General features: G+C 42.1%; 1 protein-coding gene across 3 annotated transcripts in view; it reads right to left on the bottom strand.

The window, feature by feature from the left end:
* Positions 1 to 26,833, bottom strand: part of LOC132773475 (unconventional myosin-X-like) — a 119,584-nt gene that overhangs the window by 61,612 nt on the left and 31,139 nt on the right. For 2 of the 3 annotated variants that reach the window (XM_060772723.2, XM_067461000.1), the window contains exons 2-9: positions 22,590 to 22,688; positions 21,341 to 21,499; positions 14,798 to 14,985; positions 14,271 to 14,405; positions 12,680 to 12,804; positions 11,567 to 11,580; positions 9,944 to 10,028; positions 300 to 403 (exon numbers count right to left, since the gene is read on the bottom strand). In XM_060772723.2, the coding sequence (XP_060628706.2) occupies positions 300 to 403; positions 9,944 to 10,028; positions 11,567 to 11,580; positions 12,680 to 12,804; positions 14,271 to 14,405; positions 14,798 to 14,985; positions 21,341 to 21,499; positions 22,590 to 22,688 (909 nt within the window). Of the gene's footprint in view, positions 1 to 299; positions 404 to 9,943; positions 10,029 to 11,566; positions 11,581 to 12,034; positions 12,076 to 12,679; positions 12,805 to 14,270; positions 14,406 to 14,797; positions 14,986 to 21,340; positions 21,500 to 22,589; positions 22,689 to 26,833 lie in introns of those variants that run through there. The other variant, XM_067461007.1, reaches the window with a different exon arrangement.

Below are 26,833 nucleotides of genomic sequence, written 5' to 3'. Positions count from 1 at the left end.
GTACAACTTCATTTACGAAGCCTTACACATATACCAAGGATTCTTTCACACTATCCAATTATAGCACTATGGTGCCACTTTAAATACTTGCAATGGTTCCATTCCAAGGAATCCTGGGATATGCAGTACAGAATTCTTTGCCAGAGAGCTCTTAGTGGTTTAATCAAACTGCCAATCGCAGAATTCCATACGAAGTTGCCATGCCTGGTCAAAGTGGAATAATTGTACTAAAATTGGGCAGTGTGAAAGGGAGATAGGTTTTGCATAAATTCTTGCCTGAAGACAAGAAGGCAACTTACCATGACCTTGCTAAACATCTCTTTGTCATCCAAGTTCTCATTGGTTATGCAGCCAGATTGGTTTAAGTAACGGTAATTCTTGGGATCCAGCAGAGACAGGGCTTCTGTAGGGATGCATTCCCAGGAAGAGAGCCAAAGCATTTGGAAAAGCAAAATGATGTGGAAAGGAAACAAGGGCAAAGAGGGTGGGGGGAAATAGTAAGATGAGCCATGTACACCCAATAAGCAGCCAGCTTTCTCCCTATAACTCAGGCATGGGCAAACTTTGGCCCTTCAAGTGTTTTGGACTTCAACTCCCACAATTCCTAACAGCCTTTCTGCTTTGAACTGGAATATAGGGCAGTGTGGACTCAGATAACCCAGTTCAAACTAAATATTGTGGATTATCTGCCTTGATATTCTGGATTATATGGTTGTGTAGAAGGGCCCTGAGAGAAGGGTTACTCCTGCAGATTTTAATGCCTGGGTATTGTTCTATAGAGGAATACAGTTGTTTGGAAAGCAAGACTCAAGCTGTTTAGGGATTTATAGGTCACAATCAACACTTTGAATTGTGCCCAGTAACAGACTGGTAGTCAGTGGAGCTGTTGCAACAGAGAACAAAGTGGGGGTGGGGAATGGGGAATGGTTACAACAGGAAGTGACCTGAATCACTTTGTGTTTTTCAGAAAGGTCTCTCCTGGGCCTTAAATGCATCTATTTATTTATTATTTACCCTATTTATATCCCACCCTTCTAAGGAGACTCAGGGCTCCTTAGAAAAAGCAACAATTCAATGCCAATCCAATATTTATACATCAGTAAATAAACAAAAACGATAAAATCAAGCTCATTAAAAACATAGCATTAAATCATCAGTTAAAATCACATGATCTAAATCGTATTCCAGGGCTGGTCCGAGTCGTCATGTTAATTTGTAGTCTCATACTGCACTACTCCCGTTGCTGGCCGGAAGCCTAATCTCAGAGCCATGATTTCAGTTTTTTTTCCTTGAAGGTCAGGAGGAATGGGGCGGATCTAATTTCACTGGGGAGGGAGTTCCCCAGCCAAGGGGTCACCACTGAGAAGGCCCTGTCTCTTGTCCCCATCAGTCGAACATGTGAGGGGGGGTGGGACCGAGAGCAGGGCCTCCCCTGACAATCTTAACCTCCGAGGTGGGTCATAGAGGGAGATACATTCAGACAGGTAAGCTGGGCAGGAACCATTTAGGGCTTTATAGGCTTTATATCTAAGACCCCACTGTAATATAATACACTAGCTGTGCCCTGCCACGCGTTGCTGTGGCCTATAGTAAAACTTATCAAAGTTGAGGTAGATATCTGGACTATTATGAAAGAGAGGTACCTACCTATTCCTTCCCCCTTTTCCTCCCCCTTTCTCTCCTTTCTTCCTTCTCTACCTCTTTCTTTCTTTCCTTCTTTCACTACTTGGTTTCATCCTTCTCTCTTTCCTTCATTCCCTCCCCCTTTCTTCCCTCCCTGTTTGCTTCCTTCTTTCACTTTTTATTTCCTTTTATTTCACCACCATCATAACAATAACAATAATGCAATGCATTGCCTCTGGGACCTGACACCTCTCCCATTCCCCCAGGATCTAATAGGAATAATAGCATCATAATAATAATAGAAATAACAACCTTTACCCACCACGTGTTGCTGTGGCCAACCTTCCCTCTTTCTTTCCTTCTTTCCCTCCCTCCCTCCTTCCTTCCTTCCTTCCTTCCTTCCTTCCTTCCTTCCTTCCTTCCTTCCTTCCTTCCTTCCTTCCCATCTTTCCTTCTCCTCTTCCTTCTCTATCTCTTTCCTTCCTTCCCCCTTTTTCTTTCTCTTCTGGTCTCTTTTCTTCCTTCCCTCTTTCCTTCTTTCCTTCCCTCCCTCTTTCTCTACATCTTCCCCTTCCTTCCCTCCCTCTTTCCTTCCTTCATTCCCTTTTTTCTTTCCTTCTCTCCTTCCTTCCCCCTTTTTCTTTCTCTTCTGGTCTCTTTTCTTCCCTCTCTCTTTTCTTCTTTCCTTCCCTCCCTCTTTCTCTACATCTTCCCCCTTCCTTCACTCCCTCTTTCCTTCCTTCATTCCCTTTTTTCTTCTCTCCTTCCTTCCCCCTTTTTCTTTCTCTTCTGGTCTCTTTTCTTCCTTCTCTCTTTCCTGCTTTCCTTCCCTCCCTCTTTCTCTACATCTTCCCCCTTCCTTCACTCCCTCTTTCCTTCATTCATTCCCTTTTTTCTTTCCTTCTCTCCTTCCTTCCTTCCCCCTTTTTCTTTCCCCCCTCTGTCTCTCATTTCTTCCTTCTCTACCTCTTTCCTTCCTTCCCCCTTTTTCTTTCTCTTCTGCTGTCTCTCTTTTCTTTCCTTCCATATTTCCTTTTCTTCTTCCTTCTTTCTTTAACTTTCCTTCCTTCCCCCTTTTTCTTTACCTCCATATCTCTTTCTTCCTTCTTTCCTTCCTTCCTGTCTTTCCTGGATTTTGACAGGGCGGGAAGGGGCGGGGTGGGATTTGGAGGTGGCGTGAAGTAAAAGGAAGTAAGATTGGGGCAGGGGAGTGATGGAGCGTGGGGTTGTGTGTGTGTGTGTGGCGGCAGGGGGAGTTATTGAGCGTGGGGTTGCATGTGTGTGTGTGGCGGTGGGGGAGTGGGGTTGTGTGTGTGTGTGCGGCGGTGGGGGAAGTGATGGAGCGTGGGGTTGTGTATGTGTGTGTGGCGGCGGGGGTAGTGATGGAGCATGGGGTTGCATGTGTGTGTGTGGCGGTGGGGTTGTGTGTGTGTGTGCGGCGGTGGGGGAAGTGATGGAGCGTGGGGTTGTGTATGTGTGTGTGGCGGCGGGGGTAGTGATGGAGCGTGGGGTTGCGTGTGTGGGTGCGGCGGCGGGGGGAGTGGGGTTGTGTGTGTGTGTGTGCGGCGGCGGGGGGAGTGATGGAGCGTGGGGTTGCATGTGTGTGTGTGGCGGTGGGGGAGTGGGGTTGTGTGTGTGTGTGCGGCGGTGGGGGAAGTGATGGAGCGTGGGGTTGTGTATGTGTGTGTGGCGGCGGGGGTAGTGATGGAGCATGGGGTTGCATGTGTGTGTGTGGCGGTGGGGGGAGTGGGGTTGTGTGTGTGTGTGCGGCGGTGGGGGAAGTGATGGAGCGTGGGGTTGTGTATGTGTGTGTGGCGGCGGGGGTAGTGATGGAGCGTGGGGTTGCGTGTGTGGGTGCGGCGGCGGGGGGAGTGGGGTTGTGTGTGTGTGTGTGCGGCGGCGGGGGGAGTGATGGAGCGTGGGGTTGCGTGTGTGGGTGCGGCGGCGGGGGGAGTGGGGTTGTGTGTGTGTGTGTGCGGCGGCGGGGGGAGTGATGGAGCGTGGGGTTGCGTGTGTGTGTGCGGCGGCGGGGGCAGTGATGGAACGTGGGGTTGCGTTTGTGTGTGCAGCAGCGGGGGAGTGATAGAGCATGGGGTTGCATGTGTGTGTGCAGCGGCGGGGGGAGTGACGGAGCGTGGGGTTGCGTGTGTGTGTGTGGCGGCGGGGGGAGTGATGGAGCGTGGGGTTGTGTGTCTGTGTGCGGCGGCGGGGGGAGTGATGGAGCGTGGGATTGCGTGTGTGTGTGCGGCGGCGGGGGGAGTGATGGAGCGTGGGGTTGCATGTGTGTGTGCGGCGGTGGGGGGAGTGGGGTTGCGTGTGTGTGTGCGGCGGTGGGGGGAGTGATGGTGCGTGGGGTTGTGTATGTGTGTGTGGTGGCGGGGGGAGTGATGGAGCGTGGGGTTGCGTGTGTGTGTGCAGCGGCGGAGGGAGTGGGGTTGCGTGTGTGTGCGGTGGTGGGGGAGTGATTGAGCGTGGGGTTGCGTGTGTGTGTGCGGCGGCGGGGGAGTGATGGAGCTGGGGTTGCGTGTGTGTGCGGTGGTGGGGGGAATGACTGAGCGTGGGGTTGCATGTGTGTGTGCGGCGGCGGGGGGAGTGATGGAGCGTGGGGTTGCATGTGTGTGTGTGCGGTGGCAGGGGGAGTGATGGAGTGTGGGGTTGCATGTGTGTGCGTGCGGCGGCGGGGGGAATGGGGTTGCGTGTGTGTGCAGCGGCGGGGGGAGTGATGAAGCGTGGGGTTGCGTGTGTGTGTGCGGCGGCGGGGGGAGTGATGGAGCGTGGGGTTGCGTGTGTGTGTGCGGCGGCGGGGGAGTGATGGAGCGTGGGGTTGCGTTGTGTGTGTGTCCGGCGGCGGGGGGAGTGATGGAGTGTGGGGTTGTGTGTGTGCGTGCGGCAGGGGCTTGGAGTGGGCATGGCTTCCACAGAGGGAACATTGGCGTCTGGGCGCCAATGAGCATGCTCAGTTGTTTTGCCATTTTGTGAGTGTGTTGTTGTGTTGTTTTTCATTTTGAGTAGATATGTTTGTACCTTATGGGTTGTGTTATGGGCATGGGAATTTTGGTTAAGTTTCGTTGGGGGGTTGTGGAGTTTTGCTGTCCCGTTGAACCAACCTAACAGATTTATATATATAGATTGTATTACAGTGTAGATGGGGCTTTAAACTACAGCAGCAGCAATAGGGTTAATTAACAAAGCAACCCAAAATCTCATGTCTTATGCACCTTTCTTAGGCTTACATTCTTTGAGATAAACTTTTCTCTCTGTCTATTTGCTCTGCCACAGCTCCAAAATTAAAACTAATTTATTCCCTTTCCTGTTCTAGCTTAGCTTAGTCAATCAACCTCACAGAGCTTCCTTTCTCTAATGAAGTTCCTATAATAAAAGTTTAGTTTATTTCCAAAAACAATTGGCGTCAATGCTTCGCAGTCACACTCGCTAGCTGCTTGCTTGCATACATGTACTCTGTGTAAACGACACTGGCCTTAAGTGGATTTTGGGGATACAAAGCATCCTGGCGGCACCCCAGGGGACACAGAAACAAACACAGAGGGCTGCAGATGCAGGTTACTCTTTGTGCTCCTGACCTCTGTTGCAGCACCTCCAAGTAGAATTCAATATGCAGATAGATATATTGATTTATTTTTAGCTACTTATGAATATTTTAGCATTTTTCATCTTTACTGGGAAATGATGCTTTGTACAGTTAATCCATCTTGCTCACTCGAGACTAAGTCACCTTATAATACCTTGGATTATTTCAGTGGGAGTTTGGGACAACACATTGTTGGGGAAAATTCATTTCCCCTTTAACGTACTGAGAGGACTGCAGCTAAATTCAGTAGAATAGGAGAATGGGAGGAAGCAGATGATATTATGGACCTTGCTAACTCAAATGTCCTGGGGCTTTGACCCTATAAACAATGGCCCCATTGAGCATTACAGAGGCAACTGCACTCATTGAAAGCTAAGAGAAAGCACTTTCAGTTCCTTTTATTTATTTATTTACTTTTCTTTACTTTACTTTACTTATATACCGCTGTTCTCAGCCCGAAAGCGACTCCTCAGTATCCCTGCCCAGGTTAATTAGGACCAACATATTACCTATGTTGATTAGTAGGCTCACTTTCACTATCATCTCTAAACTTTACACTTTACAAGTTCTCTGGGAGACATCTACTCTAGTCAGACAAAATCCAATAATTATCCAGGGAACATTTTCTTCAGCTGCCCCCAGACTATACAATAACTTCCAGAAAACATTTGTTAGCTTATGATGCTGAGTTCAGGGGTGTGCCTACACTATTGAATTAATGCAGTTTGACACCCCTTTAATTGACATGGCTCAGTTATATGGAATCATGGGTGCTGTACTTTCACGAGGTCTTTAGCCTTTTCTGCCAAAGAGTGCTGGAGCTTCATCAAACCATAAATCACAGGATTCTATAGCATTGAGCCACAAACGGCATTAATTAGACAGCGTAGATGAAACCTAAGTAAGGAGTAAAGAGCAGTCTCTTCTGGCTGGCCCATTCATATTATTTTAAAATTACGGTTTAAAACAATTTATTAATGGATTTTAATATGTATTTGGTTTATATGTTTTTACAGATGTTTTATATTTATGCCACACATATGGTTTTATTTGTGTTGTGTTATTTGTTATTCCCTTCCTCAGTCCATAGGAAGAGTAGGTAAGAAATATATGTTGTTGTTGTTATGGTAAAGGTTTTCCTTTGACATTAAGTCTAGTCGAGTGAGACTCTGGGGAGTAGTGCTCTCAGTTTCTAGGCCCAAGAGCCGCCATTGTCCATAGACACCTCCAACGTCACGTGGCCAGCATGACTGCATGGAGCGCTGTTACCTTCCTGCAGAAGCGGTACCTATTAATCTACTCACATTTGCATGTTTTTGAACTGCTAGGTTAGCAGAAGCTGGGGCTAATGATGGGAGCTCACTCCGCTCCATGGATCTGAACCACCGACCTTTTGATTAGCAAGTTCCATAGCAGAGTGGTTTAACCCGCTGCACCACTATGGCCTCAATATTGTTGTTGTTGTTATTATTATTACACCCTTTTCCTCTTGAACAACACCTGCATATCTACCAACTGTCTCACATTGGCATGAAAATCCTATAATAATAATAATAATAATAATAATAATAATAATAAGAAGAAGAAGAAGAAGAAGAAGAAGAAGGTCCCAGTGGTAATTGGCGCACTGGGTGCAGTGCCTAAAGGCCTTGGCCTGCACTTAAACACAATCGGCACTGACAAGATTACCATCTGTCAATTGCAGAAGACCACCTTACTGGAATCTGCATGTATTATTCACCGATACATCACACAGCCCTAGACACTTGGGAAGTGTTTGACGTGTGATCCAATACAACAGCCAGCAGAGTGATCTTGTCTGCTGTGGACTCATCTTGTTGTGTTTCAAATAATAATAATAATAATAATAATAATAATAATAATAATAATAATAATTTTTACTATCCGCCTCTCCTTTCAAGGTGGGGCACAACACAGTTAGACTACATCCTTAGAAGCACATTATCTGTCATCCCACTTTTCAATGGCTTTTAAAATTCCCCAGTTCCCTCTCCTCTTTCTACTTTCCCTCTTTATCCTCAGAATATCTCAACTGTTGTAAACAGAGTTCAAAGCACAAAAGTAGTTTGCATTCAATTCATCCAGGATCCGGAGATGAGGAGGAAGAATGTACCCTTCCTAGGCCCCTTCTACACAGCTGTATAAAATCAACAACAATATTATTACGGTCCGTATACCCATCAGTAAAACCAACAGTCATTATAAATTCTCCCATCTCAGGAGAAGTCCCTTGTACAGATTATCTGATTTGAACTGGATGATATGGCAGTGTTGACTCCGATAATCCAGTTTACAGAAGATAATGTGGATTAGCTGCCTTGATCTTCTGAATTATATGGCAGTGTAGAAGGGACTCCAGTAGTAGGCTCAGGCAAAATCAAACTGCTGCAACATCTCCTAGCTTGTTTATCCTTTCTCATTAATAATTTCTGCCATCTCAACAACATCCTGATATTTCTTGGATATACATGCCCCAGTTTTTCAACTGTGAAATATGGAGGGCATGTGCCTACTACATCGGAAATAAAGGTTATTCCACTATCACCACCCCAAGCAAAAACTGACCTGGGAAAGAGTGAAAGGCCTCTTTCGTGCTATTTCTTTTATGGGTACTTAACACCCATTTTAATTTCAGCTTTATAAAGTGGCCCACATTTATCATGGGTTTCTGGGACATGAGCCCTGAAGCATGTTCACAAACGATCTTAATACTGTTGTATTTCTAATGTGGGCTTTTTTCCCTCTTATGAACCTATGTCTGTGCTTAATGTGGTGTGTAACGTGGAAAACAGCCGCTACTAATTTGAATGATGTGCCCTAGAAATGAGGCTTATTTGAACATGCCTTGTGCAGAGAACATAAGGCACCGACAGAGCCCTAGTGAGCCTCACACAGCAGCAGGGGAGAAGGGACTGGGGGCATGCAGCTGTGCAACCAGGGCAACCTACTTACAAGTGCATCCCTCACAGGAAGATGGGCATTTCTGGGAAATGTGGAAGAATTCCAGCACAGGGGAAAATAGACCAGGACCAATGCAGCAAGGAGCCTCCAAATAGTGTGGAAGTCCTGATGCAATGAAGAATACAATACTCTGGCAAGTCTGTCCCCAATCCCACCTCAAAGGCTTTCCAGTTCAAACTGTCTAAAGGTGAAGTTAATTCAGAAACTGGGCTATTATCTCTAAGTTCAACAAAAATATATCTATGTTACCACACTCATAGGGAATCAAATCCAATGTCTTCAAAAATGAGTTTTTCAGATCATATCATGTGCTATTAGTCATGGTAGTTGGAGAGTTCTGCAGTTTGAATTTCACAAAGTAACATTTTCAAGTTCTGGTAGAAGGCAAACAAGGAACCACAGAACAGTAAACGAGACTACTCCGGTTGTCTTCAAAGTGCAGGAAAACAGAAGACTTTATTTAAATGCATAACTGTCCACTCTTCTCATTTCCCTGTAAAGTCAGGGCCCTTCTACACAGCCTTCAGGGTGAGAAGGGCAGAATATAAATGTTTTAAATAAATAAATAAAACCCAGAATATATGGCAAAAATTCCACAATATCTGTTTTGAACAGCTGAATAAAATCCCACATTATCTGCTTTGGGCCCCCTGATGGAACAGCAGATGAAACTGCTGAGCTGAACTTGCTGACCAAAAGGTTGTGGTTCGAATCCGGGGTAGCAGGGTGAGCTCCCACTGTTAGCCTCAGCTTCTACCAACTTAGCAGTTCGAAAACATGCAAATGTGAGTAGATCAATAGGTACCGCTTCTGCAGGAAGATAATAGTGCTCCATGCAGCCATGCCGGCCACATGACCTTGGAGGCGTCTACAGACAACACCGGGTCTTCGGCTTATAAATGGAGTTGAGCACCAACCCCCAGAGTCGGACATGACTAGACTTAATGTCAGGGGAAACCTTTACCTTTACCTATATGGCAGGGTGGACCCAGATAACCCAGTTCAAAGCAGATGTGGTGGGTTATTTTGCCTTGATATTCTGGGTTATAGAGCTGTGTGGAAGGGTCCTGTGTTATCTGAGTCCACACTGCCATATATTCCAGTTCAAAGCAGTATTTTATTCAGCTGTGTGGAAGGGGCCTCAGAGGAGCAATTATATTACCAACCTGGGATGTAAGCCCAACATCTTACCAGTTGTGGGATTGCTCTTGGGGAGTGGGTAGCTTTGGCCCTTAGTGTTGATAGGCTACTGTTCCCAATATCCCTGCCCACTGGTCATGCTAGCTTGGGATGTTGGGAGATAGAGTTCAACCACATGTAAACACATCAGGTCCCCTATCAATGGTAAAGATCTTTGTTCCTGTGATTCTCATTCCTCTTAATTCTAGGAAATTATCCTAGAACCCTTGCTCCATGGGACATTCACAACAGGGGATCTACACTGCCATATAATCCAGTTTATCAAAGCAGATAATCCACATTATCTGCTTGAAGCTGGGTTATATGAGTCAACATTGCCCTATACTCCGATGCAGATAATCTGGATTTTATGTAGCTATGTAGATCCACCCAGAGAAAGACGGAGATATATTAGAGATATAAAATGATGTTTTGTTTTAGATATTGTTTTTAACCTTTTGTATATGTAGGAACCCTGTTAGGAAAAAGGAGTGCAAAAATGGAAACAACACTAACAGCAGCAGAGATTCTCAATGAACAGAAGAGCACAGTGTTGGGAAATTCCATTACCTTTCCGTTCCCCATTGACGCCAGCTAATAAAGCATAGAAGATATGATAATTACGTTCTCCTGGGTTCTGGTGAACCACTCTGTTCTGAAACAAAAAGGAATGAAAGATGGGTGATATCAGGACCCCATACACCAGTTAGCAAGTCATGAGGCTCCCAAAATAGAAGTTTTACTCAGTTTCTGTGCTCTGCTCTAAGGGGGGGGGGGGCACTTGTGGTTAGCACCTCATTTCAGCAAGATGAAAAGTTCCAGGACAATGTCCACACAGGTAGTTTTTTTCATGCAACTGCTGCTGATATCCAAGAAAGAAAAAGTGCAAGCCTGTCTCTCTTTGTACTGTTTCCTTGCTTTCCTTAGCCAACATTGATACAATGCAATGTGTAACTCATGAGGAAAGACTTCCATTTTCTAACTCTTGGCTACTTAATCCTCCCCCAACTTGGTTCTCAGATTACCCCCCAACTTGGTCCTCAGATGTATCAGATTACAGCTTCTATCACCTGTAAACAGCATAGCTTGCTCATTTTTCTTCCCTGCTGGCGAAACCAAATATGAAAAATTTCAAACGATAACCACTCTCACTTTCTCTGAAACTGGTTTATTTTTCCTTTTGCAGTAATACATAAAACCTACTGGAATAGGACTATGGCACAGCCTCAACTTCAGAAAACTAAAAGAAAAGAAAGCAAGCTGAATGTGTGATTCTGGAATGAGTTTTTTTATTGTGTCAGAAGTGACTTGAGAAACTTCAAGTTGCTTCTGGTGTGAGAGAATTGGCCATCTGCAGAGATGTTGCCCAGGAGACACCTAGATGTGTTACCGCCTTGTGGGAGGCTTCTCTCATGTCCCCGCATGGAAAGCTGGAGCTGACAGATGGGAGCTCACCCTGTCTCATAGATTCTAACCACTGACCTTCAGGTCAGCAGTTCAGCCAGCATAAGGGTTTAACACATTGCACCACCACGGCGCCTCTGGAATGAGTAAGACATATACATCTAGAATAGGCAAAACATGCTTTTTTTGTTTGTTTGTTGAGCTAGTGTAACTCTGTAGCAGCCTTTCTAAACCTTTTCAATCTAGAGCAGGGGCTCTCAAAACTTTTCAGGTGTGAAGCCCTTTTTGAAGTAAAAATTTCTTGAGCCATAGAGAAAGTTTGCATGGGAAAACTTTTTGACCAACATAACAGTACTTCAGTGGAAGACCTCAGGGGCCATCCAATCCAACTCCCTTCTGCCATGCAGGAAAAACATAATCAAAGCACCCCCTGAGAGGTGGGAGTGAAATAGAGTTTTGGAAGCAAGCAAGGCAAGGGGGAAAGGATCTGGGCATTGATGATAGCAAGGGGAAAAAAAGGCTTTTGGCAGCAAGCGAGATGGGGAGAACAAGGAGCAGCACCATGGAGGAGAAGGCAACCACTTAGAAAGTGAGTGGGTATTGTAGTAACTGTTTATTAATTGTGTAATGTGTTAGGTTGTTAACTGTTTTTATACTGTAGCACTGAATTTTTGCTGTTCGTATTTGTTGTGAACCGCTGTGAGTCGCCTTCGGGCTGAGAACAGCGGTATATAAGTAAGGTAAATAAAATAAATAAAGCGGGATAGGGCAAAAATGAGCTTTACTCACCTTCTCCAATAAATCTGAGCACCACAGGTTAAGGAGGAAACTATACTGTAGTGACACCATCAACACCCTGCCAACTTTCTGGCAAAAGGATCTTTGAATCCAATACAGCCAAATAAGAGTAAGACCTGGTTCCATATATAACAATTGCAAAACAAAGAAGTGGGTTGATGTGAGTTTTCTGGGCTGTATGGCCATGTTCCAGAAGCATTCTGGAGAATTTATTTATTTACCACATTTGTATACCGCCTTTCTCAGCCTGGAGGCGACTCAGGGCAGCTCACAGTTGGCAAGAATTTAATGTCTCAACAATTATAAGCAAATAAAACAATAATAAAATACTGTTAAAAACATTTAGCAAAAATATAAAGATATAAAAAAACTGTACAAAGCCATAAAAAACATTATTGTGAGCATCTCCTTGTCAAAGTCATTATTCAATTGCATGGCCATACAGCCCAGAAAACTCACAGCAACCCAGTGATCCTGGCCATGAAAGACTTCAATGACACATCAAGACAAAGAAGGCTAGGAAAGCAATAGAATACAGCTTCAAATTATCTTTGTTTACCTGTAAAGAAATACACATAAATTATAACCAAATCTCAATTAATTGAAACAGTTCTGCATCTCTCTCTCTCTCTCTCTCATATATAGAGGTAGAGATGTATGTATCTCCAGACCACTTATCCAAGCCTTGCCTAACTCATATCACCAAAGAAGCCATACAAATCATCCAAGAGCATAGAACAGCTCTGTATGAATTGCAACAGATACAGATGCCATGTGAAAATGCATTTGACACACTCTACCTTCATCAGTAGCTAACAGATAAGAATAAACCTCTCCTTTGTAGGTGAAAGAATAAAGAAGCTTTTACCAAGCCAAGCTTTCCAGATGGGAGAGGGAAGACTTGGGTTTGGTAAAGCCCTCTATATTCTTTGAAGACTGAATAGAAGATCAAATGACTATTTGCCCTCGAGGAAAACCTTCCCCTTTAAGAAAGACCAAAGGAGCGACAGAAGAAACCATGATTTCTTTAGGCTGCAGCCAAGACAGCTTAGCCGAGGTAGCCCTGGGAGTTCAGGGACTGAAACTGGCAGAAGATAAGGATACAGTCAGTGACTCTCCCTCCCTGGATGTGCCCATGCTGGGAAAAGTGCAGCTGGATGAATTTGCCAAAGCGGCTAGAATTGTTGTTATAGACTGTCTTGGCATTTCCGAAAGCTTCCAGAATTGGGCTAAGGAAGGAAGAAGAAAAGTGTATTAGGTCATATGTTTAGGATATAACTGGGTAATTTTATGCACATTCTGTAATTTTGCATGACTCCAAATTTCCTGATTGAAAGGATCATTAATAATAATATAACAAAACTTTATTTATATTTCACCCTATCTCCACAAAGGGACTCAGGGTGGATTCCAATCACAAAAAGGCAAACATTCAATGCCTGAATACAACAACTAATACATTCATAATAGCAAAAAATAATAACTCAATATATAAAAACTAATTGCAACTTAATATCTAAAATTAAGATAAAACATAACCTATCAAATACATTTTATCAACATAGAATAAAGTATCAAACAGAAGCTTCAATTTGCCAGAGCTGACCGAATTCCTCGGGGGTTATATACATTGATTATTGTCGAAGATGTTAACTGGGCTAGCAAGGCAGACAGGGCTGGGATACGAATGATAGATATTAATCAGAGGTACAGTAACAGTATCATTATCTAATCATACCTGTCTTGAGAATTATTTGCTTTTAGGACCCCTCTGTCAAATTTCTAAACCTTAAGGTAGGAAGGATAGATCTGGAATTGTATTAGTAATGCCTGATGACATCTAAGAAGTCAGAAGCCCATTCAGACTACAGAATTAGGTAGTGCTATGATTCTGCTTTAACTAGTGACATGGTTTTGTCCTGTGGGATCCTGGGATTGTAGTTCATGGAGGGGCATTTAGCATTCTCAGGTGGAAAGCTCCTCTGATGCACCAGATCAAACTACAAACCCAGAAGTATGAATGGGATCCTGATCTTTGGAGGTGTGTTCAAATGAGAGGTCGTTTTTCAGCAGCCAGTTTGCTATTTTGGAAATTCTTCTCCCAGCAACTATAAGGGTACTGGGAAGCAGTAGGTGAGTCCTACACACATTATCCACATATGGATCCCATGCTAAATGTAATGGTATGATGAGAGGCAGAACATGCAGTTCCCAAGTGGGAGAAGAGGATATTGTAAGACAACTTGAATCCCAGTTTTTGGGGGAAAGTGTGGTAATAATAAGTTCTGTTAGCTTTTTGTGTGTGTGTCAGGAGCGACTTGAGAAACTGCAAGTCACTTCTGGTGTGAGAGAATTGGCCATCTGCAAGGACGTTGCCCAGGGGACACCTGGATGTTTCAATGTTTTATCATCCTTGTGGGAGGCTTCTCTCATGTCCCCGCATGGGGAGTTGGAGCTGACAGAGGGAACTCCAGCCACACTCCCTGGACTCGAACCATTGACCTGTTGGTCATCAGTCCTGCTGGCACATGGGTTTAACCTGTTGTACCACCAGGGGCTCCACTCTGTAAGCTAAAAAGCAGCAATAATAAGCCAGCCACCTGCAGGTGAAGTCACACTTCTGGAAAACAACACCACCAATCAACACATACACACATCACTCGTGGCAATCCCCTCTAACAATATGGACACCTACCTGCTTTCCATTATGGCCTCTTCCACATGTGTGCTCTTCTCTGATGCAGGACCACCCACTGACATCTGGCTCATGACTGACAGGAACTTCAACAGCAGCTTGGTGCTCTCTGTCTTCCCAGCTCCACTTTCACCACTATTAATGGGCAGCCAAAATCGATAATTTAGGAGAGGACTAACCAATGGCAAGAATAATATCAGACACAGGTTTTAAAGAATGGCTCTCCAATGTGCACACAAATTTCAGCAGAGCAGGTGGGTAGCATCCCATTCAGCTCAAAGGCAGCTTCAGATTTAGAGAAGTTCTCATGGGCCATATCCTTCTGGTGGTGGGACCAAACTAAGCCTTGGAGAGGCATTTCAAGCCTTTACAATGGGGAAACACTGAAAAAAGCTTTTTTAAAAACCCCAATGGGGTTGTGATGCCTTAGAGACTCCAGGTGGGCCTGAGATTCCTCTGATCACAATAGAAGGAACATGATGTTTAGAGAAGAGTTTGTTGCAGAACCTATACCCACACTCTCTCACCTGATGAGGATACACTGGCTGTCATGTCGCCTCCATAGGCAGCTATAGCACTCACTGGCAGTGGCAAAGATGTGAGGGGGCAGCTCCCCCAGGCAGTGCTGTCGGTATAGGTCAATGGCAGCTGCATCATATAGGCCAGCGATAGGCTTGTAAGGATTCACAGAGACTAAGATGGACCCAATGTTTGTCTGCAAAGGAAGGGTAAGAAAAGTGAAATATGCAAGGAGTTGTAGTCTTCATTATTAGATGCAGACTGCAATCCCATCCAGCATGGTTAATCGTAGCTGCTGTAGGACTATGTGTTTTTAAGTCCCCAAAATACTAAGGAGAAAATTTATATACCAAGGCCAACACAGAAAACAGGGACATGTCTGCAGGAGTGTGCTGCACACCATAAATTGCACAACATGCATAAGTTATGTCTGGTGTACGTTTGTTTAATCTTACTTTTTCTGGGCACACCAAAGGGCATCAATATGCCACTTCTGATGTGTTGTGTTTATGTCTTCACATTGCATGACCATTAATGTCATGGGGTTTTCTTAGGTAAGGAATACCCAGAGATGGTTTTGCCAACTCCTTCCTCTGAAATATGGTACAACCCTCATACCCATGGGAGATATGTTCCTGAACTTCATGTGGATATACAAAATTGCAAATAATAGCAAACCTTATTGAAATGAAGGCGTTCTGACTCAAAAATTGCACTGGAGAAATTAGAAAATGCCCAGAGAGACATATTTTGTTTGACACTTGATATTAATTTGTGGCCTCCCATCCAAGTGCTAACTAGGGCTGCCTGTGTATAGTGTCCAAGACCAGATAGGATCTGTTGACTTTACTACCACATGTTAGCCTGAGCACCTTCAAGGTTTCTACTCTCTTACTGGAAAATTTAGATGACAGTATGAAGATACTTAAGAATTGTCGCAGTCACTTGCAGCCTCTTTATTTCTATCTCATTGTCCTATGAGTTACCAGCATTATTAAAAAATTTTTAATTATTGCATTTGGTCCAGCCATAGGTTTTTAAACGCGTCGTGTTATTGTTAATGTTTATTGCTTATTTTTGCTTATGAGTTTACTTATTGTTTTGTGTTACTGTTGCTATTGTTTATTGTTGTATTGTGGGCTCGGCACCGAGTCCCTTGGGGAGATGGTAGTGGGGTACAAATAAAGTATTATTATTATTATTACTATTATTAATCAGATCAATATACAGGCAAACCTCACCTAACAAAGCCGTTTTTCCCTCATCCTCTTTCCAGCTGTAAATATTTAGGCAATACTAGAATTGTGAGGGCTAGAGAAACAGCTGTTGGGTTGCATAGCATATCTACAATAAATAAATAAATAAATAAAATAAAATAAAATAATTGCTTGAGCTGAAAAAGAGCAGGATTCTCTTCTAGCTGTTTGTATTAGTCTACAACAGGCAAGGTTAACAGCAGATCCCTCCAGAATCCCTTACTGAGTATGTGTTGACAATAAAACTGAGAACGAGGACAGAAGATAAGGCAAAGAGATGCTACAAGCAACCTTGCTGGCCACACAACCAGGAGGCAACAATGCAGGCTCCTCAGCTTGAAAATGGTGAAAAGCATCTCCCTAGAGCCAGAGATGAGCACCACCTCCAAGAAGCTGGAAATGAAAGGAGGAACCTCTGCCTTTGTTTGTGTGTCTTCACTGTATATGAATGTAAAGGCATTGAATGTTTGCCTATGTGCGTAAATGCTGTAATCCGTTCTGAGTCTACTAGGGGAGAAGGGGAGAATATAAATAAAGCGTATCATTATTATTAAAGTGTATTATCCTGACAAAATAGATCAAACTGCGAACTTACAGTTGTTTCGGTATCACAACTCCCATCAGCTCTAGTCATGATCTCGAATGATAAAGAATACAGGAGTTGTAGTCCAGCATCTGGAGGACCACGCAAAATGACATGTCAGGTTGGATTCGCCCTGTGGGCCTTTGTGTTTGATATACATGCTCTAAAAGATTCCTCATGTTTCTGTTTTCTGATGCAAGACATACCTGACCTGGATGTTTCATTTCACATGTGTATATTCTTAATTTTGTTTGGTGAAACATATTCAACTTTTCTTCTTTTTGTGGTGCACGAACTTGCCTCTTTTCTTCTCATGCTATTTTTGTTTCGTTAATTAATTAATGTTCAGTAACACTTCATTAACATTCATATTTGTAGACATGCTTCCATGAGAACTACTGTGTGCCAGCAGAGGGCAACACTCCGCCTCTCTCCCACTTCTATTTGTGTGTCATCTGAACCATAAGCTCTGACCATTTCCATTCCCAATGTCTTTGCAGAAACACTTCAGCATATGGTCATACTGTGAATGGCACCACGAGCCCTCCAAAGACAGAATCAAGAAGAGATGGAGCAAGAACCACAAAGGAGGACTGGATTGTCACCAAAGACGGACAGGTGCTAAAACTAGTTTCTGAATACTATGGAAACTCATGGAGACCAGAATCACATTGGACAAGAAGAGCCGCTCAGAAGAAGCATGGAGCAGAGAGCAAATGTAATGTATGAACTAGCATTAGATTTGCTAAGACACAACACACACGAGTGAGAGAGAGCAAGGGAGATGCAGGCACACACATTATTGAACATGAAACCAGACTACCTCTGCAGCAGTAATGCATGAGGACTTCAGTCTTTACAAATTCCTATATGAATTATCCTTGCCAACATCTTTCAAACTAACAAGTAGGTCAGATCATAGCTATCCACTAGAGTTTGCATTGCTTCAAACACTGTAGAGTTATCAGCTTGACAAAGTATAAAATGCTTTTAAAAATGTATTTCAAAGAAAAATATACTTACATCTTGGAAGGCAATGCATTCTAAAATAGCAGCTCAATGTTATTTCGATGTGAATTTTTAAAAATCTTAATCTGAGTTTTATTCTTTATTCTAAATTGTAATATGAAAAAGGATGGACACAAATAGGTGTGAAATAGACCAGGAAAAAAGATTCTGTAATTATGTGGCAAAGTGATGTGTGTTGAGTTCTATGTGTTGTCGAAGGCTTTTGTGGCCAGAATCACTGGGTTGTTATAAGTTTTTTCAGACTTTATGGCCATGTTCCAGAAGAATTCTCCCCTGACATTTTGCTTGCATCTATGGCAGGCATCCTCAAAGGTTATGAGGTCTGTTGGGAACTAGGAAATTTGGGCTTATATATCTGAGGAATGTCCAGGTTGGGAGGTAGGTGTGAATGTTCAATTGGCTACCTTGATTAGCATTTAACGGCCTAGCAGTTTTCAAGGTGTGGCTTCTTACTGCCTGGAGGAATCCTTTGTTGAGAGGTGATTAGTTGTCCCTGATCATTTCTTTTCAGGAGTTCCCCTGTTTCTGAATGTTGTTCTTTATTTACTGTTATGATTTTAGAGTTTTTTAAATACTGGTAGCCATATTTTGTTTCACTATTAAAAAACTCTAAAATTATAATAGTAAATAAAGGACAATTTACAAAAACAGGGATAGAATAACAACCAGATATATCAAACTTTGTGTTGTTCTTCCCGGAGTGCAGCCATGGAGGCTGAATCTGGAGTGCAGGCAGATGTTTGATCTTTTATACTCAGCCAATGGTGGAAAAGGGGATATTGTCCTGATTAAGACAAAAAGCAGCTTTTGGGATGGGCGTAATCCCAGATCTTCTACATTGCAAGCAGCTTGGTCCTCAGAGCCCTTCTGATGTGGATGAAGAAGGCGCCTGGCAGTTTTGAAACACAGGAAAAGCTAATGAAGGGGGATCCATCATTCCCAGGACAGGAATCAATGGTTTTAAGAGGAGACTGTCTCAAGAGGAGGGTTAAAGCACCGAGCCTCTGCAGCTCGGCCAAAAAGGGGAAACTAAGAGGGTACATTATGGCTCTCTAAAAACATATGGAGAGGAATAGCTATTAAAGCAGAGAGAGAAGGGCTATTTAGAGTACGGGATATCACTGAGTACATGAGCATATTATTATATAAGCTGTCCATTAATAGCATGCTGGATAGGGATAAGAGCGCTTTCTTCAGCAGTCAGATGAATCAAGTATTGGAAGAATCTTCTTAGAGGGACTTCAGAGGCAGAGAATTTGTATTAATTTTTCAGCAGAGCTAGGTAGGTTTCAACAGTAATGGGATTCATGTTATTTATTTTATGCCACATCTCAATAGCAGCCTGCTAGAGTGGTGCAATAAATGTTCCTCTCTGGATTTGGGGCCTCAACATCTTTCCTCAGGTGCAGAAAGTGCCACAGCAAAAGACAGGACTTGAGGCAGAAGAGAAGTCCCATCTCCACCAAGGACTCAAGAATCAACGCAAGGCATCTTTCCTGGCTGCCCGGCCTCCTACTACCCTACGCCTTTTATTTAATCCACTGACATCATCCAGTGATTTACCACCTATCCTTTTCTGGTACGCAACGGGAAGTCTTTTGCATTTCTGAATAAACCCCTTCTGTCAGGGAAAAGGAATTATAGTAAATTATACTGTTTTTTCTTAACAGTTTAATTTTCTGTAATCCCTTTGCCCCTCGGGAAGAACTAAATCCTCAAATGTGTCAGGACTTATAGTCTTTCACAAGAAATCTTCATGCAGTTTTCTGAGTTTTTAAGAATTCCTGCATCCTTCTGCCAAATCTTCCCTCAGGCTTCTACTTGCGATATGTGGCTAATAACACTCAATGTATAGGATTGCCATAAAGATTACTAAGTGCCAAACATGACTTTATAAGAAAGTGGAACTCTGAACAAGTACTGTTTTTCTTGCAACATTGAACCACAAAAAGCTCATGATGTGATTATCACTGCATAATGCATTTCCAAAGGCCTTGCCTCATAATACATACTTTCTGGAAGAGATGAAGCAATTGGTAACACAATCACAATGTATCTTTCCATGTTCTTGCTATTATAGAATCATAGAGTTAGAAGAGACCTTGTGGGCCATCCAGTCCAACCCCTTGACAAGAAGCAGGAAAATCACATTCAAAAGATGGCCATCCAGCCTCTGTTTAAAAGCTTCCAAAGAAGAAGCCTCCACCACACTCAGGGGCAGAGAGTTCCACTGCTGAACAGCTCTCACAGTCAGGAAGTTTTTCCTCATGTTCAGGTGGAACTTTCCTGTAGTTTGAAGCCATTGTTCCATGTCGTAGTCTCCAGGGCAGCAGAAAACGAGCCTGCTCCTTCCTATGACTTCCCCTCATATATTTATCCATGGCCATTATGTCTCCTTTCAGCCTTCTCTTCTGCAGGCCAAACATGCCCACTCCTCATAGGGCTTGTTCTCCAGACCCTTGATCATTTTAGCCTCCTCCCCCCTCACACATTCCAGCTTGTCAACATCTCCCTTCAATTGAAGTGCCCAGAGTTGGATCCAATGTGATTCCAGGTGTGGTCTGACCAAAGCAGAATAGAAGGGTAGAATGACTTCCCTGGATCTAGACACTATACTCCTATTGATGCAGGCCAAAATCCCATTGGCTTTTTTTGTTGAACTTGTACACATGGATTCCCAAGATCGTTTTCACATGTCACTTAAATCAGGATGGGAAACATTTGACTCTCCAGAAGGATTGGCCTACAGCTCTCCTCAATCAGCATAACTAGTGATAAGGGACCCTTGCAGTTGGTAGCCCATAATGTCTGGAAGATGAGAAGATCATGGAAATTTTACTTTTTTGAACAATTTCCACAGACTGCAATGGCTGGGACATTCTGGGAGATAGACCAAAAAGTAACTTTTTATTACTCTACTAAATGTTCCCTACACCTGCATTAATAAAACAGAAAAACAACAAAATAAAGAATATAGAGTGACCACAGCTCCATATATCTCATAACATCTCAAAGGGCTTCTCAGACAAACTGTTCTGAACACTTACAAAAGTGTTACATAAATACTAATCTTTACCAAAAATTATTCTTTTTTAAATTAAATAATATATAATTTATTTTCCTATAGCACAAAGGAGAAAGGAAAGAAGCAAGAGGAGAAGGTGGAAGCAATGGGAGAAACAATGGTGGGCACCTGGTATATAGGGATGTTCAAAAAGATAATGAATTGTAAAATGTGGGCCATAAAGCCATATTTACTCAAGGAACACTGGGAGTCTGAATCCACAGAGTAGAAAAAGAAGAGTATTGTTGTTTGCTAGTAAGATTGATTACTATGCACAACTGACTTTCTAACTTCCTTGGCTGCCCAAAATTGAGAAGATGCTTCCCAGAAACCGGGTCACTTAATTGATCATTTACTGGAATACAAGATGCATATCCTCCAGTTGCCTTAGAAACGGTTGCTATGCAACAGTCTAAGATCCACATTTCATATCAGATTTTGAAGATGTTGAGCACAGGTAAGAAAGAGGAGGGAATATGTCTCATGCCCCGTCTTGCTCTCCCAGGTAATTTTGCAACACCTTGTTCATGTTGACCTCCTGACTCTATTGGCTTATTCTCTTTAACAGTTTGGTACACATGTCAGCAAAATCCAGCATCTTCCTGCTTTGCTCACTCACATAGATGTAGTCCTGCTGATAGCGTTGGTACAGGTTGAGCAAAATGGCAGCCTCGTGCAGGTCACCCAGTGTGGACATGTCCTCCACGCCTTTGACGCTCGACTGGTGCATTGGCAGAATACTCTCTCTGGGCAGAGAGGCCCATGAGTAGTTGAATACCTGGAGGGGAAAAAAGGAGCATGGAGGAAAGCCAAATTGGCAAACCGGAGGGGCTATCATTCCTGGCTGGTCTCTTCTGCTTCATTGAGACTAGCTAGCTATCATGGGACACCTATCTGTTTTTTCCTATTTGACTATTCTATTCTGGGCAGGGCAACCTCTCTCTGTTCTGCCATGTTGCCCTCTTCAACTCTATTTTGTTAACACAGATGAGAACATGGATTTATATTTCTACTTAAAACTAAACACTATTTAAGGATTCCCTTCTATATTTTCTCAGCATGGCTATTTGGCTTAGATATCAAGACAACCTTCAGTTCCCCTGTGAAGCTCTCACAACTATATTTTAGTCATGCATTTTCATCATACCATCATCATCATTGTATTGTCGAAGACTTTCATGGCTGGAATCAATGGGTTGTTGTAGGTTTTCTGGGCTGTATGGTCATGTTCTAGATGCATTCTCTCCTGACGTTTTGCCTGCATCTATGGCAGGAATCCTCAGAGGTTTTTAAACAACTGAGATTCTGTCATGGTGACTGGTGCATGTTAGAAGACAATGGATCTCAACAAAAAGATATTGTCCTTCTGCTAACACATTCAAGCACTTTTCCAACAAGGATACATACCTCCCTCCCTCATGGAACAAAATGTGGGGGAAAGAAAGAAGAAATGCGCAGATGCATAACATTACTACAGGGAATATCACCAATTTTAGTCTTCGGCAGCTTCAGAAAAGTGTGAATTGCTTGCCTACTGCTACTTTCAATGCCCCAGACTATTTCAGTTGCACCTGCTTTTCTTTAGCATTTACCTGCTTTGCAGCTTTGTCACAATGACAAAGAGGACTACATTAACCCTAGAAAACCAATTTGCAAGTCTTAAAGGAGGGCAAGGCCTTGAGAAAGAAATGACTGCCCGGCCATAGAACAGGCTCCAGATTTGTAATGTGTGATACTCACCAATCTGAAGTGTTGCATGTTACAGATGGGTCCTTGGCAATGGCGGGGTTATATTTAGCGCAGACATACAAGAAACTATCCCATAATGCTTTTACCAGTGAGTTATGGAAATCTCCTATCTCACTTACCTCACCATATTCTGACGTGAAGAGTACCGATCCATCTGCCAAACAGCCAACTGTGCAAGGTTGCAACTGGTTCTGCTCCTGGAGCCACACGCGGGTCCCCTGAAAGGCACAGCAAGAGTCAGGGCATACATCCCACATCACGTCACATTTTTACACTTATTTACATATTTGCATGCTGTCTGAGATCATAATATTTCAGGGCAGCATTCCGGTAAAATCAACTGAAAACCATTTAGAACAATGCAAGAAATTAAAGCAATAGAGAGAGAAAAGCAAACAACTTAAAGGCATCTTAATCGATTCAGCAATTGAAACAAATTTAGGGGACATCTCCAGTCCTTCCTCTGGCTTTCTATTGTGCGCCATCATATTAGGATTCAATGGTCTTGGGAGTGTGAAGTGGAAGGATGTGACAGCGGATAATTCTGCACAGAAATTCAGTCACAGAGCATGCTGACATCATTTATCTTCTCCCCACCCATCATAATTAAACTGATATATTTCATTCAATAAAGCAGATGTATTCCTGTGCATTACTTTAACAGAAACTTTACTATCAGAGGCAGAAATAACATGGAACGAACAGGGACACGTTCCTCTTCTTTCCCTCCCCACAAAAAGTAACAGTTCAACACATTTCAGCTAATGTTTTGAACAAAACTAAAAAAGCTACACATGTGATAGGTCAGATAAACCTTGCATAAAGCAATTAAAAACATGCCACACATACTACAGATCACTTAAAAGTGATCACTTTTTAAAAAAAATCAATTCATTCTTTTTTTATTTCATTAGCTTTTAATATGATCCTTATTTTGGGGGCCAAGGTGATAGATTTCTTTTTCTTTCTTTTTTTTTACATGATGGTTCAGCTAATAAGATAGGCTTATCTTCTGTCTCCTTTTCTCTATTTGCTGTTCAGCAAAGTATTCTGGAGTCAGCTGCCGTATCCTTTGCCTGGAGTAGAGGAGCACACACAGCTCCAGTAGGTTCAACCAGAGTAAAAATCTTTCTCAGCTCAAGCTTCATTGCATTGTTTGCATTGTTTGCTGAAGATGCTGCAGCAACCAAAAAGTATGGCAGGCTAAAACTTTTTTTATTCAGGCAGGATTTTAAAGAATAAGGTTTTAAAGAGCATGGTTACAGCTCTGTACTTTTCCCATTCCCTGACCTATTTTTTACTGTCTGGCCATGTTTACATTAGCTATCGCCACTGATAGATGTATGCTGTTTTAGTCTGAGTTTTATGTTGTTGCTACATGTTTATATGTTTTATTCAATTGTATTTTATATTGTGTTTTATGTCATGTCTTGTTTTAGGCACCTTGTGCCTTGTGTAGCCCACCCTGAATCCCTTCAGGGAGATGGTGGTGGGATAAAATAATAAAGTTGCTGTTGTCATTATTTTAAGGGGTGCTTTGGCTTTAGCTTTGAATATGTTTTGAATTTTTTTATGGACTTTAAATGTGAATGTTGTAATACCATTGATATTTCATTCTGTTTTATTGTTTGTATATTTGTGGATCTTAAATTGTATTGAAATGCTTTTAATATAAGCTATTTTGAGTCCCCCTTGGGGTGAGAAGGGTGGGGTATAAATATAGTAAATATAGCTCTAATAAAGATGAAAATTTTACCTAAAATAAACTTTTTGTTTAGGATGCTACCTATTAAAATCTCAGCCGGAGAAATTACAAAGTGGCAGAATATGATAAACACCTTCTGCAACGAGAACAAAAGAGTTAGAATTAACAAAGCAAAATGGTATAAACTACAAAAGAAGGGAGGTCTGGGGATACCAAACTTAAAACTATACTATATAGCAAACCAGTTAAGGTATATTGTTGAAGGGATTATGGGTCAAAAGGATTTAGAATGGTTAGAAGAAGAGAGTGAAGATATAGATATGAAACTAGAATATATTTTCTTTATAGGGAAGACTAGGAATCTAGACAAGGAATGGTATAACAAAATAGACAACCCTTTTCTAAAAAACATACTGGGAATATGGTTTAAATATGAAGAAAAATTAATACCATCGATATCCCCATTAACACCGGTGTTGATTACAAATAATTTCCCCATAAATCTCAAAAAGGAGTTGGAAAGTGAATTTAAGGAAAAAGGAATAACGAAATTAAAAGATTGGGAATCAAAGATGAAAAATATAGATGAGATAAAGGTCCAGTTATTAGGAGGGAACATTGGATGGTACAAAGTTCTACAACTTGAAAGATAGTTAAGGGAAATAAGAAAGAAATATAAAGGAGAGAGAGAACTTACCAAATTTGAAGAAATGATTAACCAAAGGGGAAGTAAGGAAGGAAAAGAAAGAACAAAAGGTATAACAAGTGATATCTACAAAATGCTGCTGGAAGGAGTCCAGGAGGAGGACCATCTTAAAAGAATGTGGGAGTTAGACTGTAATAAAGTAATAGACCCACAAAACTGGAAAGGAATGTGGAATATGCATATTTTAAAAAATATGTCAATAAGAATAAAAGAGAACTATTATAAAGTGGTGTGGAGGTGGTACCTCACACCAATCAGATTAAATCAAATTGACAAGAAACATTCTAAGCAGTGCTGGAGGGGCTGTCAAGAAACTGGCACATATATACACATGTGGTGGTCTTGCAAATATGTTCAAAAATTTTGGGAAAATGTATTTCAAGAAATAAGAAGAATCACCCAAATAGAGATAACAGGAACACCGGAGATAGCACTGCTGTCATTTATTGACAATGTTAAAATACCAAAAGAACTAAAAGAATTAATTGCCAATCTGGTAACAGCAGCAAGATTATTAATAGCTAAAAAATGGAAAGAAGGAGGGGAGTGCCAATTGGAAGAGTGGTATAGGGAGATTTGGGACATCGCAATAAACGATAAACTGACAGGAAATATTAAGGTTAAAAGAGGACTATCAAAAAAAGATGATTTTGGGAAGATTTGGGGGAAATTGATAGAATATGTATATATAGAAGGTAAGGGGACCAAACCTGTAATAGAAACAACTGATTTTTGGAAATAAGTATTGTATTGGCTGGTCGGGGGTGAAGGGTTAGCACTAGGTGACTGGATGTAATAAAGCAGAAGAATGAAATATTATAGGTATCAAGACATACATGTTCTGTACAATTGTTAATGGAAAGTGATAAGTATAAGAATGTTTAAATACCGAATATGTTAAAGCTACAATAAAAAATTATTTAAAAAAAAATTAAAAAAAAAGACTTCCAACTCCCCGAAATCATGACCATTGAATAAGCTGGCTAGGGCTTCTGGGAGCTTGTTCAATTGTTGGGAATTCTGAGAGTTGAAGGCTTAAATAGTTTGAGGATGCCTGATCTAGAGATTGACAGTAAATATTTTTTGATGAAGGAAAAAAAATATAGTAAATATAAATAAATAAATAAATAAATAAATAAGAGTCTCCTTTCTGGAGAGAAAAAGCGGGGCATAAATAAACATAATGATAAACATTTTTTGTGTGTTTCAGGAGTGACTTGGGAAACTGCAAGTTGCTTCTGGTGTGAGAGAATTGGCCCGTCTGCAAGGACATCGCCCAAGAGATGCTCGGATGTTTTGCCATGCTGAGAAGGCTTCTCTCATGGTACCACATGAGAAGCTGGAGCTAACAGATGGGAGCTCACCCTGCTTCCCAGATTCGAACCACTGATCTTTCGGTCAGCAGTCCTGCCAGCACAAGGGTTTAACCCACTGCACCACCGGGAGCTCCTTATAATAAACATAATAATAATAATAATAATAACAACAACAACAACAACAACAAGTATGGATCGTTGATGGTGCAATCCCAGACAACAGCAGGATTGATGAGAAGCAACTGGAAAAGCTAACACAATATGAGACTGAGCTGCAATGATTCTGGCACAAACCAGTAAAGGTGATCCCAGTGAGATTGGCACTCTGGGTGCAGTGCCTAAAGACCTTGGCCTGCACTTAAAAAATTGGCACTGACACAATTATCATCTGTCAGCTGCAAAGGCCATCCTACTTGGATCTGCATGCATTATTCACTGATACATCACACAGTCTGATGTGTGATCAAATACAAAAGCCAGCATAGTGATCTTGTTTGCTGTGTACTAATCTTATGCATCAAATAATAATAATAATAATAATAATAATAATAATGTTTTATTCCACTTTCTGTCATTACCTTTCCAATGTCAAAATGACCAAAAAAATTCCAAGAGAGGATGAGAAGGACAAGAGAA

Source organism: Anolis sagrei, chromosome 1, assembly GCF_037176765.1.
Source record: "Anolis sagrei isolate rAnoSag1 chromosome 1, rAnoSag1.mat, whole genome shotgun sequence".
Taxonomy (NCBI): Eukaryota; Metazoa; Chordata; class Lepidosauria; order Squamata; family Dactyloidae; genus Anolis; species Anolis sagrei.
This window is presented reverse-complemented; position numbering and strand designations above follow the sequence as displayed.